This window comes from Hetaerina americana, unplaced genomic scaffold (assembly GCF_022747635.1).
Source record: "Hetaerina americana unplaced genomic scaffold, ioHetAmer1.1.p SCAF_9, whole genome shotgun sequence".
Lineage (NCBI taxonomy): Eukaryota > Metazoa > Arthropoda > Insecta > Odonata > Calopterygidae > Hetaerina > Hetaerina americana.
The window spans coordinates 15,497,313-15,517,208 of record NW_027287538.1 but is presented as its reverse complement, the minus strand read 5'-3'; the positions used below and the strand labels follow the sequence as shown (position 1 = coordinate 15,517,208).

Genomic DNA, 19,896 nt, shown 5'->3' with positions numbered 1-19,896 from the left:
TCCTCCCCAGAAAGGAGAGTCTCAAAATGGTGGCATACATGCTCTATGATTTCTCTCTCTTCTTTTAACCTCGTTCCGTTCTCGTTCAAAATGCCGTTTTTGAGTAAGTTGTTGGCGCAATCCTTTAACCTCCTCCCCAGATAATACACCGAGGCATGTTCTTCTGGCAAACATATTTTGCTTCTGTGCCATGTTGATATTTTCGCCCTTTCCTCTTCCATTCCGAAGATTTTCCTTTTTAGTTCTTTTATCTCCCCCCAGTTGCTCCGTTCCCTTTCTCTCGTCTTTAGGCTCTCCTCGAGCGCTTCTCTGTAAAAAGCCATGGTTTCCCTGATTTCTTCGGCTCTCTCCCTGTGCAGTTGTGCGAAAAGGTTTCTTATTTTTACTTTGGAGTTTTCCCACCTTTCGCTTGGATCCAATCCTCTCCAGCTTTCCTCCCATCGCTGGATGTTTTCTTTCAGTATGGCTCTGGTGTCTTTCTCATATAGCAGCTCGACGTTCATCCTCCACTCCTTTTTCCTTGGCTGATGCCTCGTCCTGCTTTGGGATCCATCGACCGATATAATAACTGCGCAGTGGTCGGAGCATGCCACTGGAAGAACCGCATAGGAGGATATATGGGTTTTCAAGTCGTAGGATGCGTAAAAGCGGTCCTGCCTTGTTGCCCATTTGTCGCCGTAGATGGTGTACGGAAGGTTATCTTTTGTGCTTGTTAATCTGTTTGCGTCAGTGGCTCTGAGGTTTTTAACTATCGATTTTAGGGGACCACACAGTGGGTATTTTGCTCCTCCTCCATCGTTGTTTTGGCTATCTTTCTCGTCTATGATTGCGTTAAAATCACCCCCTAACAGTGCCATTCCTTGGAAGTCGCTCAGCAGGGGCAGGAGGTCCCGCGAGTAAAATTCCCTCCTCTCCTGAAGTTTCCTGGTGCCGGCCGGGCCGTACACATTTATTATCCTTATCCCAAGGATCGTCATGGCCATCGCCCTCCCGGATGGTAGCATTGTCATTTTTTCTCCGGTGATGTTTCTTTTTAACATGATCGCAGTGCCTCTTTCCCGCTCTTGGTTGTTTATATAGATCTCCGCCGGGCCCGTTTCCCAATGTACACTCACCATGACCTCTTGCAATAGTAGGATGTCCAGGTCTTCTCTTTTAAATAGGTCGAATACTTTTTCTATTCTGTTTTTACTTGTAACCCCACATACATTAAGCGTGCCTATTCTCAATTTTGGGTTCAATGTGTAATTCATTGGGATTCCGGATTCGGGGTTCCCATTTGCTTCCCCTTATCATTCCCTGTATTTTTTGCATCCCTTTTCCATTTGGCTTCCTTCATATATGCGTACCTCACCGCTATCTCCTGGAGTCCGACGCTTAGGCTGTTCTTTCCTTTGTCCTTCTTCTTCGTCTTCTGTCTCTGCTCGGTCGTTTCCGCCTTGCCCCCTCTCCCGGATCTCCTCGGGGCCTCGTCCTGGTCCCCGGTGTCGCTGCTCCCGTTGTCCTTGGCGTCGGAGTCCTCGCTCTCGTCCCCGCCGAGCCCAAACTTCCTCCCGCTGTCATCCTCGCCACCACCGCGCTTCCGACGTCCCTCCACCTCCCTCCAGGGGTGACCGCTGGTCGACGCGTTGTCCTCCGGGTCTTCTTCCCTCCTCCGCTCCTCAGCCTCTTCCTCATGCTGTTTGCCCTCCCCTTCGCGTAACGTCACAGATAACCCTTTCCCGAGACCCTTGTCGCTAAAAGGGGTTACCATGTCTAGATTTCTTCCTATTTGCTTCTCTTGCGCCATGACCAATTTCTTGTCTTCCCCCGCAAGCCGTCGATCACCGCCCTCGATTGAATCGGGTTCTCCGGTTTCTTTTGATTCTTCTTCTACTGCTACGGCCATTTTGATTCCTCCCCCATTATTCCCCTCTTGAATCTTACTCTGATCTGCACAGGGATCACACCTTTCCTCCCTCGTGATGGTTGATCTCTCCGTTTCCTTTCCACGGGCTACGTCTATCGATATCCTTTTCCCCCGCCCTCTCGTGTTCGACCCTTTCCTCCTCTTTCTCCCGTTTCCCGCTCCCTCGGCAATAGCGTCGTTTCCGGCGACGTCTTCCTCGCTCGACGTTCCTGGGTGGTAGGTTGGTCCTTCCTTCTCCCTGCGTTTCTCTACCCTCATCCTTGGGTTGACCTCCTCCTCCTGCTCCAAGGGAATCTCCTCCACTCCTCGGTCCTCTTCCATTCTCGTCGGCAGCACCGCCTCCTCTTCTGCCGCTTGCTTTTTCCCCCTCAGTGCGTCGGCGTACGCCGTGATTGTGGTTGGCATTGTGGCCGTTGGCAATTTCCACCACTCTCGAGTCAACTATTTTAGCAATATCAAGCCCGCAAACACTTGCAACGACGCGACACGACGTCTATTTTCTTGCCCACGGCTTGCATACATCGGGCCGTCCACGACCATACTATATGATGGCGGGAGACGGAGGTAATTTGCCATCTCAAAACGAACTTTGGATAAATGTGGAAGAGATACGGGTTACTACAGCACCAATGCATTGCCCCAAGAGAGCTGGTCGCATCTAGATGAAATGGAATGGTGTCAAAAGGGAACATACCAATTCAAAATCACGCATGCAATGTCTGGCATTGCAAAATAAATTATTTGAAAAAAATTTAAAACATCAGAGAATGCCTCAAAATACGTTCGTTTCGGAAAAAAAATATTGAAAGCCAAAGGCACCCGGTGTTCCCAGGCGGTCACCCATCCAAGTACTATCCGGGCCCGATGCTGCTTAACTTCGGTGATCGGACGAGAACCGGTGTATTCAGCGTGGTATGGCCGTTGGCAATTTCCACCACTCTCGAGTCAACTATTTTAGCAATATCAAGCCCGCAAACACTTGCAACGACGCGACACGACGTCTATTTTCTTGCCCACGGCTTGCATACATCGGGCCGTCCACGACCATACTATATGATGGCGGGAGACGGAGGTAATTTGCCATCTCAAAACGAACTTTTGATAAATGTGGAAGAGATACGGGTTACTACAGCACCAATGCATTGCCCCAAGAGAGCTGGTCGCATCTAGATGAAATGGAATGGTGTCAAAAGGGAACATACCAATTCAAAATCACGCATGCAATGTCTGGCATTGCAAAATAAATTATTTGAAAAAAATTTAAAACATCAGAGAATGCCTCAAAATACGTTCGTTTCGGAAAAAAAATATTGAAAGCCAACGGCACCCGGTGTTCCCAGGCGGTCACCCATCCAAGTACTATCCGGGCCCGATGCTGCTTAACTTCGGTGATCGGACGAGAACCGGTGTATTCAGCGTGGTATGGCCGTTGGCATTTTCCACCACTCTCGAGTCAACTATTTTAGCAATATCAAGCCCGCAAACACTTGCAACGACGCGACACGACGTCTATTTTCTTGCCCACGGCTTGCATACATCGGGCCGTCCACGACCATACTATATGATGGCGGGAGACGGAGGTAATTTGCCATCTCAAAACGAACTTTGGATAAATGTGGAAGAGATACGGGTTACTACAGCACCAATGCATTGCCCCAAGAGAGCTGGTCGCATCTAGATGAAATGGAATGGTGTCAAAAGGGAACATACCAATTCAAAATCACGCATGCAATGTCTGGCATTGCAAAATAAATTATTTGAAAAAAATTAAAAACATCAGAGAATGCCTCAAAATACGTTCGTTTCGGAAAAAAAATATTGAAAGCCAACGGCACCCGGTGTTCCCAGGCGGTCACCCATCCAAGTACTATCCGGGCCCGATGCTGCTTAACTTCGGTGATCGGACGAGAACCGGTGTATTCAGCGTGGTATGGCCGTTGGCAATTTCCACCACTCTCGAGTCAACTATTTTAGCAATATCAAGCCCGCAAACACTTGCAACGACGCGACACGACGTCTATTTTCTTGCCCACGGCTTGCATACGTCGGGCCGTCCACGACCATACTATATGACGGCGGGAGACGGAGGTAATTTGCCATCTCAAAACGAACTTTGGATAAATGTGGAAGAGATACGGGTTACTACAGCACCAATGCATTGCCCCAAGAGAGCTGGTCGCATCTAGATGAAATGGAATGGTGTCAAAAGGGAACATACCAATTCAAAATCACGCATGCAATGTCTGGCATTGCAAAATAAATTATTTGAAAAAAATTAAAAACATCAGAGAATGCCTCAAAATACGTTCGTTTCGGAAAAAAAATATTGAAAGCCAACGGCACCCGGTGTTCCCAGGCGGTCACCCATCCAAGTACTATCCGGGCCCGATGCTGCTTAACTTCGGTGATCGGACGAGAACCGGTGAATTCAGCGTGGTATGGCCGTTGGCAATTTCCACCACTCTCGAGTCAACTATTTTAGCAATATCAAGCCCGCAAACACTTGCAACGACGCGACACGACGTCTATTTTCTTGCCCACGGCTTGCATACATCGGGCCGTCCACGACCATACTATATGATGGCGGGAGACGGAGGTAATTTGCCATCTCCAAACGAACTTTGGATAAATGTGGAAGAGATACGGGTTACTACAGCACCAATGCATTGCCCCAAGAGAGCTGGTCGCATCTAGATGAAATGGAATGGTGTCAAAAGGGAACATACCAATTCAAAATCACGCATGCAATGTCTGGCATTGCAAAATAAATTATTTGAAAAAAATTAAAAACATCAGAGAATGCCTCAAAATACGTTCGTTTCGGAAAAAAAATATTGAAAGCCAACGGCACCCGGTGTTCCCAGGCGGTCACCCATCCAAGTACTATCCGGGCCCGATGCTGCTTAACTTCGGTGATCGGACGAGAACCGGTGTATTCAGCGTGGTATGGCCGTTGGCAATTTCCACCACTCTCGAGTCAACTATTTTAGCAATATCAAGCCCGCAAACACTTGCAACGACGCGACACGACGTCTATTTTCTTGCCCACGGCTTGCATACATCGGGCCGTCCACGACCATATGATGGCGGGAGACGGAGGTAATTTGCCATCTCAAAACGAACTTTGGATAAATGTGGAAGAGATACGGGTTACTACAGCACCAATGCATTGCCCCAAGAGAGCTGGTCGCATCTAGATGAAATGGAATGGTGTCAAAAGGGAACATACCAATTCAAAATCACGCATGCAATGTCTGGCATTGCAAAATAAATTATTTGAAAAAAATTTAAAACATCAGAGAATGCCTCAAAATACGTTCGTTTCGGAAAAAAAATATTGAAAGCCAACGGCACCCGGTGTTCCCAGGCGGTCACCCATCCAAGTACTATCCGGGCCCGATGCTGCTTAACTTCGGTGATCGGACGAGAACCGGTGTATTCAGCGTGGTATGGCCGTTGGCAATTTCCACCACTCTCGAGTCAACTATTTTAGCAATATCAAGCCCGCAAACACTTGCAACGACGCGACACGACGTCTATTTTCTTGCCCACGGCTTGCATACATCGGGCCGTCCACGACCATACTATATGATGGCGGGAGACGGAGGTAATTTGCCATCTCAAAACGAACTTTGGATAAATGTGGAAGAGATACGGGTTACTACAGCACCAATGCATTGCCCCAAGAGAGCTGGTCGCATCTAGATGAAATGGAATGGTGTCAAAAGGGAACATACCAATTCAAAATCACGCATGCAATGTCTGGCATTGCAAAATAAATTATTTGAAAAAAATTAAAAACATCAGAGAATGCCTCAAAATACGTTCGTTTCGGAAAAAAAATATTGAAAGCCAACGGCACCCGGTGTTCCCAGGCGGTCACCCATCCAAGTACTATCCGGGCCCGATGCTGCTTAACTTCGGTGATCGGACGAGAACCGGTGTATTCAGCGTGGTATGGCCGTTGGCATTTTCCACCACTCTCGAGTCAACTATTTTAGCAATATCAAGCCCGCAAACACTTGCAACGACGCGACACGACGTCTATTTTCTTGCCCACGGCTTGCATACATCGGGCCGTCCACGACCATACTATATGATGGCGGGAGACGGAGGTAATTTGCCATCTCAAAACGAACTTTGGATAAATGTGGAAGAGATACGGGTTACTACAGCACCAATGCATTGCCCCAAGAGAGCTGGTCGCATCTAGATGAAATGGAATGGTGTCAAAAGGGAACATACCAATTCAAAATCACGCATGCAATGTCTGGCATTGCAAAATAAATTATTTGAAAAAAATTAAAAACATCAGAGAATGCCTCAAAATACGTTCGTTTCGGAAAAAAAATATTGAAAGCCAACGGCACCCGGTGTTCCCAGGCGGTCACCCATCCAAGTACTATCCGGGCCCGATGCTGCTTAACTTCGGTGATCGGACGAGAACCGGTGTATTCAGCGTGGTATGGCCGTTGGCAATTTCCACCACTCTCGAGTCAACTATTTTAGCAATATCAAGCCCGCAAACACTTGTAACGACGCCTATTTTCTTGCCCACGGCTTGCATATAGTACATCGGGCCGTCCACGACCATATGATGGCGGGAGACGGAGGTAATTTGCCATCTTAAAACGAACTTTGGATAAATGTGGAAGATTACGATACTACAGCACCAATACATTGCCCCAAGAGAGCTGGTCGCATCTAGATGAAATGGAATGGTGTCAAAAGGGAACATACCAATTCAAAATCACGCATGCAATGTCTGGCATTGCAAAATAAATTATTTGAAAAAAATTAAAAACATCAGAGAATGCCTCAAAATACGTTCGTTTCGGAAAAAAAATATTGAAAGCCAACGGCACCCGGTGTTCCCAGGCGGTCACCCATCCAAGTACTATCCGGGCCCGATGCTGCTTAACTTCGGTGATCGGACGAGAACCGGTGTATTCAGCGTGGTATGGCCGTTGGCAATTTCCACCACTCTCGAGTCAACTATTTTAGCAATATCAAGCCCGCAAACACTTGCAACGACGCGACACGACGTCTATTTTCTTGCCCACGGCTTGCATACATCGGGCCGTCCACGACCATACTATATGATGGCGGGAGACGGAGGTAATTTGCCATCTCAAAACGAACTTTGGATAAATGTGGAAGAGATACGGGTTACTACAGCACCAATGCATTGCCCCAAGAGAGCTGGTCGCATCTAGATGAAATGGAATGGTGTCAAAAGGGAACATACCAATTCAAAATCACGCATGCAATGTCTGGCATTGCAAAATAAATTATTTGAAAAAAATTAAAAACATCAGAGAATGCCTCAAAATACGTTCGTTTCGGAAAAAAAATATTGAAAGCCAACGGCACCCGGTGTTCCCAGGCGGTCACCCATCCAAGTACTATCCGGGCCCGATGCTGCTTAACTTCGGTGATCGGACGAGAACCGGTGTATTCAGCGTGGTATGGCCGTTGGCAATTTCCACCACTCTCGAGTCAACTATTTTAGCAATATCAAGCCCGCAAACACTTGCAACGACGCGACACGACGTCTATTTTCTTGCCCACGGCTTGCATACATCGGGCCGTCCACGACCATACTATATGATGGCGGGAGACGGAGGTAATTTGCCATCTCAAAACGAACTTTGGATAAATGTGGAAGAGATACGGGTTACTACAGCACCAATGCATTGCCCCAAGAGAGCTGGTCGCATCTAGATGAAATGGAATGGTGTCAAAAGGGAACATACCAATTCAAAATCACGCATGCAATGTCTGGCATTGCAAAATAAATTATTTGAAAAAAATTAAAAACATCAGAGAATGCCTCAAAATACGTTCGTTTCGGAAAAAAAATATTGAAAGCCAACGGCACCCGGTGTTCCCAGGCGGTCACCCATCCAAGTACTATCCGGGCCCGATGCTGCTTAACTTCGGTGATCGGACGAGAACCGGTGTATTCAGCGTGGTATGGCCGTTGGCATTTTCCACCACTCTCGAGTCAACTATTTTAGCAATATCAAGCCCGCAAACACTTGCAACGACGCGACACGACGTCTATTTTCTTGCCCACGGCTTGCATACATCGGGCCGTCCACGACCATACTATATGATGGCGGGAGACGGAGGTAATTTGCCATCTCAAAACGAACTTTGGATAAATGTGGAAGAGATACGGGTTACTACAGCACCAATGCATTGCCCCAAGAGAGCTGGTCGCATCTAGATGAAATGGAATGGTGTCAAAAGGGAACATACCAATTCAAAATCACGCATGCAATGTCTGGCATTGCAAAATAAATTATTTGAAAAAAATTAAAAACATCAGAGAATGCCTCAAAATACGTTCGTTTCGGAAAAAAAATATTGAAAGCCAACGGCACCCGGTGTTCCCAGGCGGTCACCCATCCAAGTACTATCCGGGCCCGATGCTGCTTAACTTCGGTGATCGGACGAGAACCGGTGTATTCAGCGTGGTATGGCCGTTGGCATTTTCCACCACTCTCGAGTCAACTATTTTAGCAATATCAAGCCCGCAAACACTTGCAACGACGCGACACGACGTCTATTTTCTTGCCCACGGCTTGCATACATCGGGCCGTCCACGACCATACTATATGATGGCGGGAGACGGAGGTAATTTGCCATCTCAAAACGAACTTTGGATAAATGTGGAAGAGATACGGGTTACTACAGCACCAATGCATTGCCCCAAGAGAGCTGGTCGCATCTAGATGAAATGGAATGGTGTCAAAAGGGAACATACCAATTCAAAATCACGCATGCAATGTCTGGCATTGCAAAATAAATTATTTGAAAAAAATTAAAAACATCAGAGAATGCCTCAAAATACGTTCGTTTCGGAAAAAAAATATTGAAAGCCAACGGCACCCGGTGTTCCCAGGCGGTCACCCATCCAAGTACTATCCGGGCCCGATGCTGCTTAACTTCGGTGATCGGACGAGAACCGGTGTATTCAGCGTGGTATGGCCGTTGGCAATTTCCACCACTCTCGAGTCAACTATTTTAGCAATATCAAGCCCGCAAACACTTGTAACGACGCCTATTTTCTTGCCCACGGCTTGCATATAGTACATCGGGCCGTCCACGACCATATGATGGCGGGAGACGGAGGTAATTTGCCATCTTAAAACGAACTTTGGATAAATGTGGAAGATTACGATACTACAGCACCAATACATTGCCCCAAGAGAGCTGGTCGCATCTAGATGAAATGGAATGGTGTCAAAAGGGAACATACCAATTCAAAATCACGCATGCAATGTCTGGCATTGCAAAATAAATTATTTGAAAAAAATTAAAAACATCAGAGAATGCCTCAAAATACGTTCGTTTCGGAAAAAAAATATTGAAAGCCAACGGCACCCGGTGTTCCCAGGCGGTCACCCATCCAAGTACTATCCGGGCCCGATGCTGCTTAACTTCGGTGATCGGACGAGAACCGGTGTATTCAGCGTGGTATGGCCGTTGGCAATTTCCACCACTCTCGAGTCAACTATTTTAGCAATATCAAGCCCGCAAACACTTGCAACGACGCGACACGACGTCTATTTTCTTGCCCACGGCTTGCATACATCGGGCCGTCCACGACCATACTATATGATGGCGGGAGACGGAGGTAATTTGCCATCTCAAAACGAACTTTGGATAAATGTGGAAGAGATACGGGTTACTACAGCACCAATGCATTGCCCCAAGAGAGCTGGTCGCATCTAGATGAAATGGAATGGTGTCAAAAGGGAACATACCAATTCAAAATCACGCATGCAATGTCTGGCATTGCAAAATAAATTATTTGAAAAAAATTAAAAACCTCAGAGAATGCCTCAAAATACGTTCGTTTCGGAAAAAAAATATTGAAAGCCAACGGCACCCGGTGTTCCCAGGCGGTCACCCATCCAAGTACTATCCGGGCCCGATGCTGCTTAACTTCGGTGATCGGACGAGAACCGGTGAATTCAGCGTGGTATGGCCGTTGGCAATTTCCACCACTCTCGAGTCAACTATTTTAGCAATATCAAGCCCGCAAACACTTGCAACGACGCGACACGACGTCTATTTTCTTGCCCACGGCTTGCATACATCGGGCCGTCCACGACCATACTATATGATGGCGGGAGACGGAGGTAATTTGCCATCTCAAAACGAACTTTGGATAAATGTGGAAGAGATACGGGTTACTACAGCACCAATGCATTGCCCCAAGAGAGCTGGTCGCATCTAGATGAAATGGAATGGTGTCAAAAGGGAACATACCAATTCAAAATCACGCATGCAATGTCTGGCATTGCAAAATAAATTATTTGAAAAAAATTAAAAACATCAGAGAATGCCTCAAAATACGTTCGTTTCGGAAAAAAAATATTGAAAGCCAACGGCACCCGGTGTTCCCAGGCGGTCACCCATCCAAGTACTATCCGGGCCCGATGCTGCTTAACTTCGGTGATCGGACGAGAACCGGTGTATTCAGCGTGGTATGGCCGATGGCAATTTCCACCACTCTCGAGTCAACTATTTTAGCAATATCAAGCCCGCAAACACTTGCAACGACGCGACACGACGTCTATTTTCTTGCCCACGGCTTGCATACATCGGGCCGTCCACGACCATACTATATGATGGCGGGAGACGGAGGTAATTTGCCATCTCAAAACGAACTTTGGATAAATGTGGAAGAGATACGGGTTACTACAGCACCAATGCATTGCCCCAAGAGAGCTGGTCGCATCTAGATGAAATGGAATGGTGTCAAAAGGGAACATACCAATTCAAAATCACGCATGCAATGTCTGGCATTGCAAAATAAATTATTTGAAAAAAATTAAAAACATCAGAGAATGCCTCAAAATACGTTCGTTTCGGAAAAAAAATATTGAAAGCCAACGGCACCCGGTGTTCCCAGGCGGTCACCCATCCAAGTACTATCCGGGCCCGATGCTGCTTAACTTCGGTGATCGGACGAGAACCGGTGTATTCAGCGTGGTATGGCCGTTGGCATTTTCCACCACTCTCGAGTCAACTATTTTAGCAATATCAAGCCCGCAAACACTTGCAACGACGCGACACGACGTCTATTTTCTTGCCCACGGCTTGCATACATCGGGCCGTCCACGACCATACTATATGATGGCGGGAGACGGAGGTAATTTGCCATCTCAAAACGAACTTTGGATAAATGTGGAAGAGATACGGGTTACTACAGCACCAATGCATTGCCCCAAGAGAGCTGGTCGCATCTAGATGAAATGGAATGGTGTCAAAAGGGAACATACCAATTCAAAATCACGCATGCAATGTCTGGCATTGCAAAATAAATTATTTGAAAAAAATTAAAAACATCAGAGAATGCCTCAAAATACGTTCGTTTCGGAAAAAAAATATTGAAAGCCAACGGCACCCGGTGTTCCCAGGCGGTCACCCATCCAAGTACTATCCGGGCCCGATGCTGCTTAACTTCGGTGATCGGACGAGAACCGGTGTATTCAGCGTGGTATGGCCGTTGGCAATTTCCACCACTCTCGAGTCAACTATTTTAGCAATATCAAGCCCGCAAACACTTGCAACGACGCGACACGACGTCTATTTTCTTGCCCACGGCTTGCATACATCGGGCCGTCCACGACCATACTATATGATGGCGGGAGACGGAGGTAATTTGCCATCTCAAAACGAACTTTGGATAAATGTGGAAGAGATACGGGTTACTACAGCACCAATGCATTGCCCCAAGAGAGCTGGTCGCATCTAGATGAAATGGAATGGTGTCAAAAGGGAACATACCAATTCAAAATCACGCATGCAATGTCTGGCATTGCAAAATAAATTATTTGAAAAAAATTTAAAACATCAGAGAATGCCTCAAAATACGTTCGTTTCGGAAAAAAAATATTGAAAGCCAACGGCACCCGGTGTTCCCAGGCGGTCACCCATCCAAGTACTATCCGGGCCCGATGCTGCTTAACTTCGGTGATCGGACGAGAACCGGTGTATTCAGCGTGGTATGGCCGTTGGCATTTTCCACCACTCTCGAGTCAACTATTTTAGCAATATCAAGCCCGCAAACACTTGCAACGACGCGACACGACGTCTATTTTCTTGCCCACGGCTTGCATACATCGGGCCGTCCACGACCATACTATATGATGGCGGGAGACGGAGGTAATTTGCCATCTCAAAACGAACTTTGGATAAATGTGGAAGAGATACGGGTTACTACAGCACCAATGCATTGCCCCAAGAGAGCTGGTCGCATCTAGATGAAATGGAATGGTGTCAAAAGGGAACATACCAATTCAAAATCACGCATGCAATGTCTGGCATTGCAAAATAAATTATTTGAAAAAAATTAAAAACATCAGAGAATGCCTCAAAATACGTTCGTTTCGGAAAAAAAATATTGAAAGCCAACGGCACCCGGTGTTCCCAGGCGGTCACCCATCCAAGTACTATCCGGGCCCGATGCTGCTTAACTTCGGTGATCGGACGAGAACCGGTGTATTCAGCGTGGTATGGCCGTTGGCAATTTCCACCACTCTCGAGTCAACTATTTTAGCAATATCAAGCCCGCAAACACTTGCAACGACGCGACACGACGTCTATTTTCTTGCCCACGGCTTGCATACGTCGGGCCGTCCACGACCATACTATATGACGGCGGGAGACGGAGGTAATTTGCCATCTCAAAACGAACTTTGGATAAATGTGGAAGAGATACGGGTTACTACAGCACCAATGCATTGCCCCAAGAGAGCTGGTCGCATCTAGATGAAATGGAATGGTGTCAAAAGGGAACATACCAATTCAAAATCACGCATGCAATGTCTGGCATTGCAAAATAAATTATTTGAAAAAAATTAAAAACATCAGAGAATGCCTCAAAATACGTTCGTTTCGGAAAAAAAATATTGAAAGCCAACGGCACCCGGTGTTCCCAGGCGGTCACCCATCCAAGTACTATCCGGGCCCGATGCTGCTTAACTTCGGTGATCGGACGAGAACCGGTGAATTCAGCGTGGTATGGCCGTTGGCAATTTCCACCACTCTCGAGTCAACTATTTTAGCAATATCAAGCCCGCAAACACTTGCAACGACGCGACACGACGTCTATTTTCTTGCCCACGGCTTGCATACATCGGGCCGTCCACGACCATACTATATGATGGCGGGAGACGGAGGTAATTTGCCATCTCCAAACGAACTTTGGATAAATGTGGAAGAGATACGGGTTACTACAGCACCAATGCATTGCCCCAAGAGAGCTGGTCGCATCTAGATGAAATGGAATGGTGTCAAAAGGGAACATACCAATTCAAAATCACGCATGCAATGTCTGGCATTGCAAAATAAATTATTTGAAAAAAATTAAAAACATCAGAGAATGCCTCAAAATACGTTCGTTTCGGAAAAAAAATATTGAAAGCCAACGGCACCCGGTGTTCCCAGGCGGTCACCCATCCAAGTACTATCCGGGCCCGATGCTGCTTAACTTCGGTGATCGGACGAGAACCGGTGTATTCAGCGTGGTATGGCCGTTGGCAATTTCCACCACTCTCGAGTCAACTATTTTAGCAATATCAAGCCCGCAAACACTTGCAACGACGCGACACGACGTCTATTTTCTTGCCCACGGCTTGCATACATCGGGCCGTCCACGACCATACTATATGATGGCGGGAGACGGAGGTAATTTGCCATCTCAAAACGAACTTTGGATAAATGTGGAAGAGATACGGGTTACTACAGCACCAATGCATTGCCCCAAGAGAGCTGGTCGCATCTAGATGAAATGGAATGGTGTCAAAAGGGAACATACCAATTCAAAATCACGCATGCAATGTCTGGCATTGCAAAATAAATTATTTGAAAAAAATTTAAAACATCAGAGAATGCCTCAAAATACGTTCGTTTCGGAAAAAAAATATTGAAAGCCAACGGCACCCGGTGTTCCCAGGCGGTCACCCATCCAAGTACTATCCGGGCCCGATGCTGCTTAACTTCGGTGATCGGACGAGAACCGGTGTATTCAGCGTGGTATGGCCGTTGGCAATTTCCACCACTCTCGAGTCAACTATTTTAGCAATATCAAGCCCGCAAACACTTGCAACGACGCGACACGACGTCTATTTTCTTGCCCACGGCTTGCATACATCGGGCCGTCCACGACCATACTATATGATGGCGGGAGACGGAGGTAATTTGCCATCTCAAAACGAACTTTGGATAAATGTGGAAGAGATACGGGTTACTACAGCACCAATGCATTGCCCCAAGAGAGCTGGTCGCATCTAGATGAAATGGAATGGTGTCAAAAGGGAACATACCAATTCAAAATCACGCATGCAATGTCTGGCATTGCAAAATAAATTATTTGAAAAAAATTAAAAACATCAGAGAATGCCTCAAAATACGTTCGTTTCGGAAAAAAAATATTGAAAGCCAACGGCACCCGGTGTTCCCAGGCGGTCACCCATCCAAGTACTATCCGGGCCCGATGCTGCTTAACTTCGGTGATCGGACGAGAACCGGTGTATTCAGCGTGGTATGGCCGTTGGCATTTTCCACCACTCTCGAGTCAACTATTTTAGCAATATCAAGCCCGCAAACACTTGCAACGACGCGACACGACGTCTATTTTCTTGCCCACGGCTTGCATACATCGGGCCGTCCACGACCATACTATATGATGGCGGGAGACGGAGGTAATTTGCCATCTCAAAACGAACTTTGGATAAATGTGGAAGAGATACGGGTTACTACAGCACCAATGCATTGCCCCAAGAGAGCTGGTCGCATCTAGATGAAATGGAATGGTGTCAAAAGGGAACATACCAATTCAAAATCACGCATGCAATGTCTGGCATTGCAAAATAAATTATTTGAAAAAAATTAAAAACATCAGAGAATGCCTCAAAATACGTTCGTTTCGGAAAAAAAATATTGAAAGCCAACGGCACCCGGTGTTCCCAGGCGGTCACCCATCCAAGTACTATCCGGGCCCGATGCTGCTTAACTTCGGTGATCGGACGAGAACCGGTGTATTCAGCGTGGTATGGCCGTTGGCAATTTCCACCACTCTCGAGTCAACTATTTTAGCAATATCAAGCCCGCAAACACTTGTAACGACGCCTATTTTCTTGCCCACGGCTTGCATATAGTACATCGGGCCGTCCACGACCATATGATGGCGGGAGACGGAGGTAATTTGCCATCTTAAAACGAACTTTGGATAAATGTGGAAGATTACGATACTACAGCACCAATACATTGCCCCAAGAGAGCTGGTCGCATCTAGATGAAATGGAATGGTGTCAAAAGGGAACATACCAATTCAAAATCACGCATGCAATGTCTGGCATTGCAAAATAAATTATTTGAAAAAAATTAAAAACATCAGAGAATGCCTCAAAATACGTTCGTTTCGGAAAAAAAATATTGAAAGCCAACGGCACCCGGTGTTCCCAGGCGGTCACCCATCCAAGTACTATCCGGGCCCGATGCTGCTTAACTTCGGTGATCGGACGAGAACCGGTGTATTCAGCGTGGTATTTTTTTTTTTTTTTTTTTATATTGCATGTATTTCCATTCACAGACATAGTTATTTAACACCATGTGCACCATCTTAAGCGTGCATAAGACCACAGATTGAACATTTTCACAATTGAACAATTCTAAACAAAGGATGATATAAGTATGAACCACTTATGAACTATAAGCATTCGGAAAGTGTTCACCGTCACATAACTTAGGGAACATTTTCCTTACTTGAATTAACAATACAAGATCCTTTATAGGGAACAAAATGATTACAATGAAATCAAGCCAATTATAAATAGTCAAATTTTTTTTTTAAACATCCCCTTTGCGTCTTTTTTTCACAGTTAAACATTAATGATACATTGTTTACATTATTATCTGCTCTTATTTATTGAACGTATTCCCTTTATTCACATACTTGTTATCGGTAATATATTTCCTTGCATACATGACAGTTTACATTGAGTCCAAGACCAATTTTCTTTAAACTTGTTATTCTTTCATGACTTCTTTTTTTACCATTTGTTCTACTTTCTTCCAATATGGCTGTAATCGGCCCGGTAGGTTTTTGCTCTCTTTTTTCACTTGTTCCCACCAACTTTCTATATCTATTTTAACCCACTTGTGTACCGTAAGAAGGTGCTGTCCAATCAGCCAGCACATTGTTTCCATTTTCACGCGGGGAAAGATGTTGAAATCCAGAATCATCATATTCCTATTTCCTATCTCCTTTTCTCCAAAGGTGTTTAATTCTCTAAATGTTCTTTTTATTAGGCACCACCTCCTCCTTGAGATGGTGCATTCGAACACCCTGTGGTCTTGTGTGTCGGCTTTGTCACAGTATTCGCATTCGTTCCTGCTTGTTAGATACATGTTTTGTTTCACTTGCTGGGTGGTCACTATATAGTTTGCGAATAGGAATAGGACGCTCTTTGTCCTTAGGGTCATGGCTATTTCGTTGATGTTCTTCCACACTCTCTTCCAATTTACCGATAGGATGTGCTTTTCGATGTTGATTCGGTGGTTGTCGTCGCTTCTGAGTTGTCGGTAAAGGCACTTGGTGGTGGCTGTCACTCCTCTCGGCATCTTTTCTACTAAGTCCTTAACTTTCCTGATAGTTTTCATCAGCAGTCTATCCTGCCCTGGTGCACCCCATGCCGCCTTTAGCAGATCTTTTGAATGTTGACAGTCGTCGGATAGGATGTTTATTACTGTCTTTGCATAGAGTGCCAGGGCTTTGTCCCGCACGTCGATCAGCCCTAGGCCCCCCTTCCCCTTGGGTAGACAGGCCTGGCTCTTTGCTACTCTTAGCAAATGCCCTCCCCAAAGGTATTGCGTTGCTATTTTCGTCAATAGAGCCCCATGTTTTTCTGGCAACGGGAAAATCAGTGCGGCGTACCATGCCTTGGATAATAACAATGCGTTTATCGCAAGGACTTTCTGATGTATGTTTAGGTCCCTGTCTCTCAATTGCGCTAATGTTCCTTTTATCATTCTCGTTGCCTTTTCCCATACTGCGTTTGTCGTCTCCGTGGAAGTCCTACTCCATGGAATGCCCAGAATGTCCATCGAGGTCACCTCTTTCCATTCACTGGTCGCGGTGAAGTCGGCGTCTTTTATTGTCAAGGCCTTTGTCTTTTCCATGTTTACTTTTTGCCCGCTTTCCTCCTCATATTCCTTTAATGATTTCCCTATTACATGAATTTCCGCTTGATCTTGGGCGAAGATCGTTACGTCGTCCGCATAAGCCACCGCGGACACTTTTCCGTTCCCCGCCGGGATTCCTTTAATGTTTCTGCGAAGACTATGTAGCAGGGGCTCCAGTGATATAGAGAACAGAAGCATCGAAAGCGGACAGCCTTGTCTGATTGATCTTCTCACGGGGAACGACTTTGTTTCGGCCCCCGCGCTCAATTTTACTTTCGACGTGATGTTGTTCGTGAACATTTTTATTGTATTCAAAAACTTTTCGGGGAATCCCATCCTCTTTAATGTGTTCAATACGTGGTTTATGTTCACCCTGTCGAAAGCCTTCTCAATATCTACCGCTACCAGTTTAAGGCCCGCGCCCTGCCTGCTCTCGTGGCTCGCGATTGCGTCTCTGATCGTTGTCAGCGCCGTTACAATGTTCCTCCCCTTTCCTACTATGTGTTGGTCTGGCCCGATTATCTTTTCCACGGCTTCGTTGAGTCTGGTTTTAACGATTTTAGCTACTACCTTGTAATCGGCGTTGAGGAGGGTGATGGGTCTGTAGTCATTTAGGCTCCTTGGCTCTTTTCTTTTCGGCACTAGGACAATTTTCCCCTCTCTTTGGGTCGTGGTGAGGGTGCCATTTTGGAGGATGTTCTCTATCGCTGGAATGATTAAATCCTTCAGCTCTTCCCAGAATTCTACGTAGAATTCAAAAGGGATACCGTCGGTACCCGGGGACCTCCCCTTGGGGAGCCATCTCATAGCATCCTCGCACTCCTCCCTTGTGATTCTTTCCTCCATCCTCTCTGCCACCTCCACTGGCAGTTGGGGGAGTGGCGTGAGATTTTCTGTCTCTTCCTTGAGTGATGTGTCCTCCCCAGAAAGGAGAGTCTCAAAATGGTGGCATACATGCTCTATGATTTCTCTCTCTTCTTTTAACCTCGTTCCGTTCTCGTTCAAAATGCCGTTTTTGAGTAAGTTGTTGGCGCAATCCTTTAACCTCCTCCCCAGATAATACACCGAGGCATGTTCTTCTGGCAAACATATTTTGCTTCTGTGCCATGTTGATATTTTCGCCCTTTCCTCTTCCATTCCGAAGATTTTCCTTTTTAGTTCTTTTATCTCCCCCCAGTTGCTCCGTTCCCTTTCTCTCGTCTTTAGGCTCTCCTCGAGCGCTTCTCTGTAAAAAGCCATGGTTTCCCTGATTTCTTCGGCTCTCTCCCTGTGCAGTTGTGCGAAAAGGTTTCTTATTTTTACTTTGGAGTTTTCCCACCTTTCGCTTGGATCCAATCCTCTCCAGCTTTCCTCCCATCGCTGGATGTTTTCTTTCAGTATGGCTCTGGTGTCTTTCTCATATAGCAGCTCGACGTTCATCCTCCACTCCTTTTTCCTTGGCTGATGCCTCGTCCTGCTTTGGGATCCATCGACCGATATAATAACTGCGCAGTGGTCGGAGCATGCCACTGGAAGAACCGCATAGGAGGATATATGGGTTTTCAAGTCGTAGGATGCGTAAAAGCGGTCCTGCCTTGTTGCCCATTTGTCGCCGTAGATGGTGTACGGAAGGTTATCTTTTGTGCTTGTTAATCTGTTTGCGTCAGTGGCTCTGAGGTTTTTAACTATCGATTTTAGGGGACCACACAGTGGGTATTTTGCTCCTCCTCCATCGTTGTTTTGGCTATCTTTCTCGTCTATGATTGCGTTAAAATCACCCCCTAACAGTGCCATTCCTTGGAAGTCGCTCAGCAGGGGCAGGAGGTCCCGCGAGTAAAATTCCCTCCTCTCCTGAAGTTTCCTGGTGCCGGCCGGGCCGTACACATTTATTATCCTTATCCCAAGGATCGTCATGGCCATCGCCCTCCCGGATGGTAGCATTGTCATTTTTTCTCCGGTGATGTTTCTTTTTAACATGATCGCAGTGCCTCTTTCCCGCTCTTGGTTGTTTATATAGATCTCCGCCGGGCCCGTTTCCCAATGTACACTCACCATGACCTCTTGCAATAGTAGGATGTCCAGGTCTTCTCTTTTAAATAGGTCGAATACTTTTTCTATTCTGTTTTTACTTGTAACCCCACATACATTAAGCGTGCCTATTCTCAATTTTGGGTTCAATGTGTAATTCATTGGGATTCCGGATTCGGGGTTCCCATTTGCTTCCCCTTATCATTCCCTGTATTTTTTGCATCCCTTTTCCATTTGGCTTCCTTCATATATGCGTACCTCACCGCTATCTCCTGGAGTCCGACGCTTAGGCTGTTCTTTCCTTTGTCCTTCTTCTTCGTCTTCTGTCTCTGCTCGGTCGTTTCCGCCTTGCCCCCTCTCCCGGATCTCCTCGGGGCCTCGTCCTGGTCCCCGGTGTCGCTGCTCCCGTTGTCCTTGGCGTCGGAGTCCTCGCTCTCGTCCCCGCCGAGCCCAAACTTCCTCCCGCTGTCATCCTCGCCGGCAATTTCCACCACTCTCGAGTCAACTATTTTAGCAATATCAAGCCCGCAAACACTTGCAACGACGCGACACGACGTCTATTTTCTTGCCCACGGCTTGCATACATCGGGCCGTCCACGACCATACTATATGATGGCGGGAGACGGAGGTAATTTGCCATCTCAAAACGAACTTTGGATAAATGTGGAAGAGATACGGGTTACTACAGCACCAATGCATTGCCCCAAGAGAGCTGGTCGCATCTAGATGAAATGGAATGGTGTCAAAAGGGAACATACCAATTCAAAATCACG

General features: G+C 46.4%; 1 protein-coding gene, 25 non-coding genes and 1 pseudogene across 26 annotated transcripts; all 27 read right to left on the bottom strand.

Annotated features, from left to right (window-relative positions):
• Positions 1–1,249: 1,249 nt before the first annotated feature.
• On the bottom strand, positions 1,250–2,314 carry LOC139699012 (neurofilament medium polypeptide-like). Its single transcript, XM_071598009.1, has one exon. It carries the CDS (start codon positions 2,312–2,314, stop codon positions 1,250–1,252), a length of 1,065 nt encoding a protein of 354 aa, XP_071454110.1.
• Positions 2,315–2,716: 402 nt separating this feature from the next.
• LOC139699131 (5S ribosomal RNA) lies at positions 2,717–2,835 on the bottom strand. The gene has a single exon (XR_011703057.1). It is a non-coding gene; the product is annotated as a 5S ribosomal RNA (ribosomal RNA).
• A 389-nt stretch (positions 2,836–3,224) lies between these two features.
• Positions 3,225–3,343, bottom strand: LOC139699493 (5S ribosomal RNA). Its single transcript, XR_011703371.1, has one exon. It is a non-coding gene; the product is annotated as a 5S ribosomal RNA (ribosomal RNA).
• Positions 3,344–3,732: 389 nt separating this feature from the next.
• Positions 3,733–3,851, bottom strand: LOC139699492 (5S ribosomal RNA). The gene has a single exon (XR_011703370.1). It is a non-coding gene; the product is annotated as a 5S ribosomal RNA (ribosomal RNA).
• Positions 3,852–4,240: 389 nt separating this feature from the next.
• On the bottom strand, positions 4,241–4,359 carry LOC139699630 (5S ribosomal RNA). The gene has a single exon (XR_011703500.1). It is a non-coding gene; the product is annotated as a 5S ribosomal RNA (ribosomal RNA).
• A 389-nt stretch (positions 4,360–4,748) lies between these two features.
• On the bottom strand, positions 4,749–4,867 carry LOC139699491 (5S ribosomal RNA). Its single transcript, XR_011703369.1, has one exon. It is a non-coding gene; the product is annotated as a 5S ribosomal RNA (ribosomal RNA).
• Positions 4,868–5,251: 384 nt separating this feature from the next.
• Positions 5,252–5,370, bottom strand: LOC139699490 (5S ribosomal RNA). Its single transcript, XR_011703368.1, has one exon. It is a non-coding gene; the product is annotated as a 5S ribosomal RNA (ribosomal RNA).
• Positions 5,371–5,759: 389 nt separating this feature from the next.
• On the bottom strand, positions 5,760–5,878 carry LOC139699489 (5S ribosomal RNA). The gene has a single exon (XR_011703367.1). It is a non-coding gene; the product is annotated as a 5S ribosomal RNA (ribosomal RNA).
• Positions 5,879–6,267: 389 nt separating this feature from the next.
• Positions 6,268–6,386, bottom strand: LOC139699488 (5S ribosomal RNA). The gene has a single exon (XR_011703366.1). It is a non-coding gene; the product is annotated as a 5S ribosomal RNA (ribosomal RNA).
• Positions 6,387–6,762: 376 nt separating this feature from the next.
• LOC139699487 (5S ribosomal RNA) lies at positions 6,763–6,881 on the bottom strand. Its single transcript, XR_011703365.1, has one exon. It is a non-coding gene; the product is annotated as a 5S ribosomal RNA (ribosomal RNA).
• A 389-nt stretch (positions 6,882–7,270) lies between these two features.
• On the bottom strand, positions 7,271–7,389 carry LOC139699485 (5S ribosomal RNA). Its single transcript, XR_011703363.1, has one exon. It is a non-coding gene; the product is annotated as a 5S ribosomal RNA (ribosomal RNA).
• Positions 7,390–7,778: 389 nt separating this feature from the next.
• LOC139699484 (5S ribosomal RNA) lies at positions 7,779–7,897 on the bottom strand. Its single transcript, XR_011703362.1, has one exon. It is a non-coding gene; the product is annotated as a 5S ribosomal RNA (ribosomal RNA).
• Positions 7,898–8,286: 389 nt separating this feature from the next.
• On the bottom strand, positions 8,287–8,405 carry LOC139699483 (5S ribosomal RNA). Its single transcript, XR_011703361.1, has one exon. It is a non-coding gene; the product is annotated as a 5S ribosomal RNA (ribosomal RNA).
• A 389-nt stretch (positions 8,406–8,794) lies between these two features.
• Positions 8,795–8,913, bottom strand: LOC139699482 (5S ribosomal RNA). The gene has a single exon (XR_011703360.1). It is a non-coding gene; the product is annotated as a 5S ribosomal RNA (ribosomal RNA).
• Positions 8,914–9,289: 376 nt separating this feature from the next.
• LOC139699481 (5S ribosomal RNA) lies at positions 9,290–9,408 on the bottom strand. The gene has a single exon (XR_011703359.1). It is a non-coding gene; the product is annotated as a 5S ribosomal RNA (ribosomal RNA).
• A 389-nt stretch (positions 9,409–9,797) lies between these two features.
• LOC139699628 (5S ribosomal RNA) lies at positions 9,798–9,916 on the bottom strand. Its single transcript, XR_011703499.1, has one exon. It is a non-coding gene; the product is annotated as a 5S ribosomal RNA (ribosomal RNA).
• A 389-nt stretch (positions 9,917–10,305) lies between these two features.
• Positions 10,306–10,424, bottom strand: LOC139699693 (5S ribosomal RNA). Its single transcript, XR_011703560.1, has one exon. It is a non-coding gene; the product is annotated as a 5S ribosomal RNA (ribosomal RNA).
• A 389-nt stretch (positions 10,425–10,813) lies between these two features.
• Positions 10,814–10,932, bottom strand: LOC139699479 (5S ribosomal RNA). The gene has a single exon (XR_011703358.1). It is a non-coding gene; the product is annotated as a 5S ribosomal RNA (ribosomal RNA).
• Positions 10,933–11,321: 389 nt separating this feature from the next.
• Positions 11,322–11,440, bottom strand: LOC139699478 (5S ribosomal RNA). The gene has a single exon (XR_011703357.1). It is a non-coding gene; the product is annotated as a 5S ribosomal RNA (ribosomal RNA).
• A 389-nt stretch (positions 11,441–11,829) lies between these two features.
• LOC139699477 (5S ribosomal RNA) lies at positions 11,830–11,948 on the bottom strand. The gene has a single exon (XR_011703356.1). It is a non-coding gene; the product is annotated as a 5S ribosomal RNA (ribosomal RNA).
• A 389-nt stretch (positions 11,949–12,337) lies between these two features.
• LOC139699476 (5S ribosomal RNA) lies at positions 12,338–12,456 on the bottom strand. Its single transcript, XR_011703355.1, has one exon. It is a non-coding gene; the product is annotated as a 5S ribosomal RNA (ribosomal RNA).
• Positions 12,457–12,845: 389 nt separating this feature from the next.
• LOC139699626 (5S ribosomal RNA) lies at positions 12,846–12,964 on the bottom strand. Its single transcript, XR_011703497.1, has one exon. It is a non-coding gene; the product is annotated as a 5S ribosomal RNA (ribosomal RNA).
• A 389-nt stretch (positions 12,965–13,353) lies between these two features.
• On the bottom strand, positions 13,354–13,472 carry LOC139699475 (5S ribosomal RNA). The gene has a single exon (XR_011703354.1). It is a non-coding gene; the product is annotated as a 5S ribosomal RNA (ribosomal RNA).
• A 389-nt stretch (positions 13,473–13,861) lies between these two features.
• Positions 13,862–13,980, bottom strand: LOC139699473 (5S ribosomal RNA). Its single transcript, XR_011703352.1, has one exon. It is a non-coding gene; the product is annotated as a 5S ribosomal RNA (ribosomal RNA).
• A 389-nt stretch (positions 13,981–14,369) lies between these two features.
• Positions 14,370–14,488, bottom strand: LOC139699472 (5S ribosomal RNA). The gene has a single exon (XR_011703351.1). It is a non-coding gene; the product is annotated as a 5S ribosomal RNA (ribosomal RNA).
• Positions 14,489–14,877: 389 nt separating this feature from the next.
• Positions 14,878–14,996, bottom strand: LOC139699471 (5S ribosomal RNA). The gene has a single exon (XR_011703350.1). It is a non-coding gene; the product is annotated as a 5S ribosomal RNA (ribosomal RNA).
• A 386-nt stretch (positions 14,997–15,382) lies between these two features.
• On the bottom strand, positions 15,383–15,481 carry LOC139699184 (5S ribosomal RNA; annotated as a pseudogene).
• Positions 15,482–19,896: the final 4,415 nt, after the last annotated feature.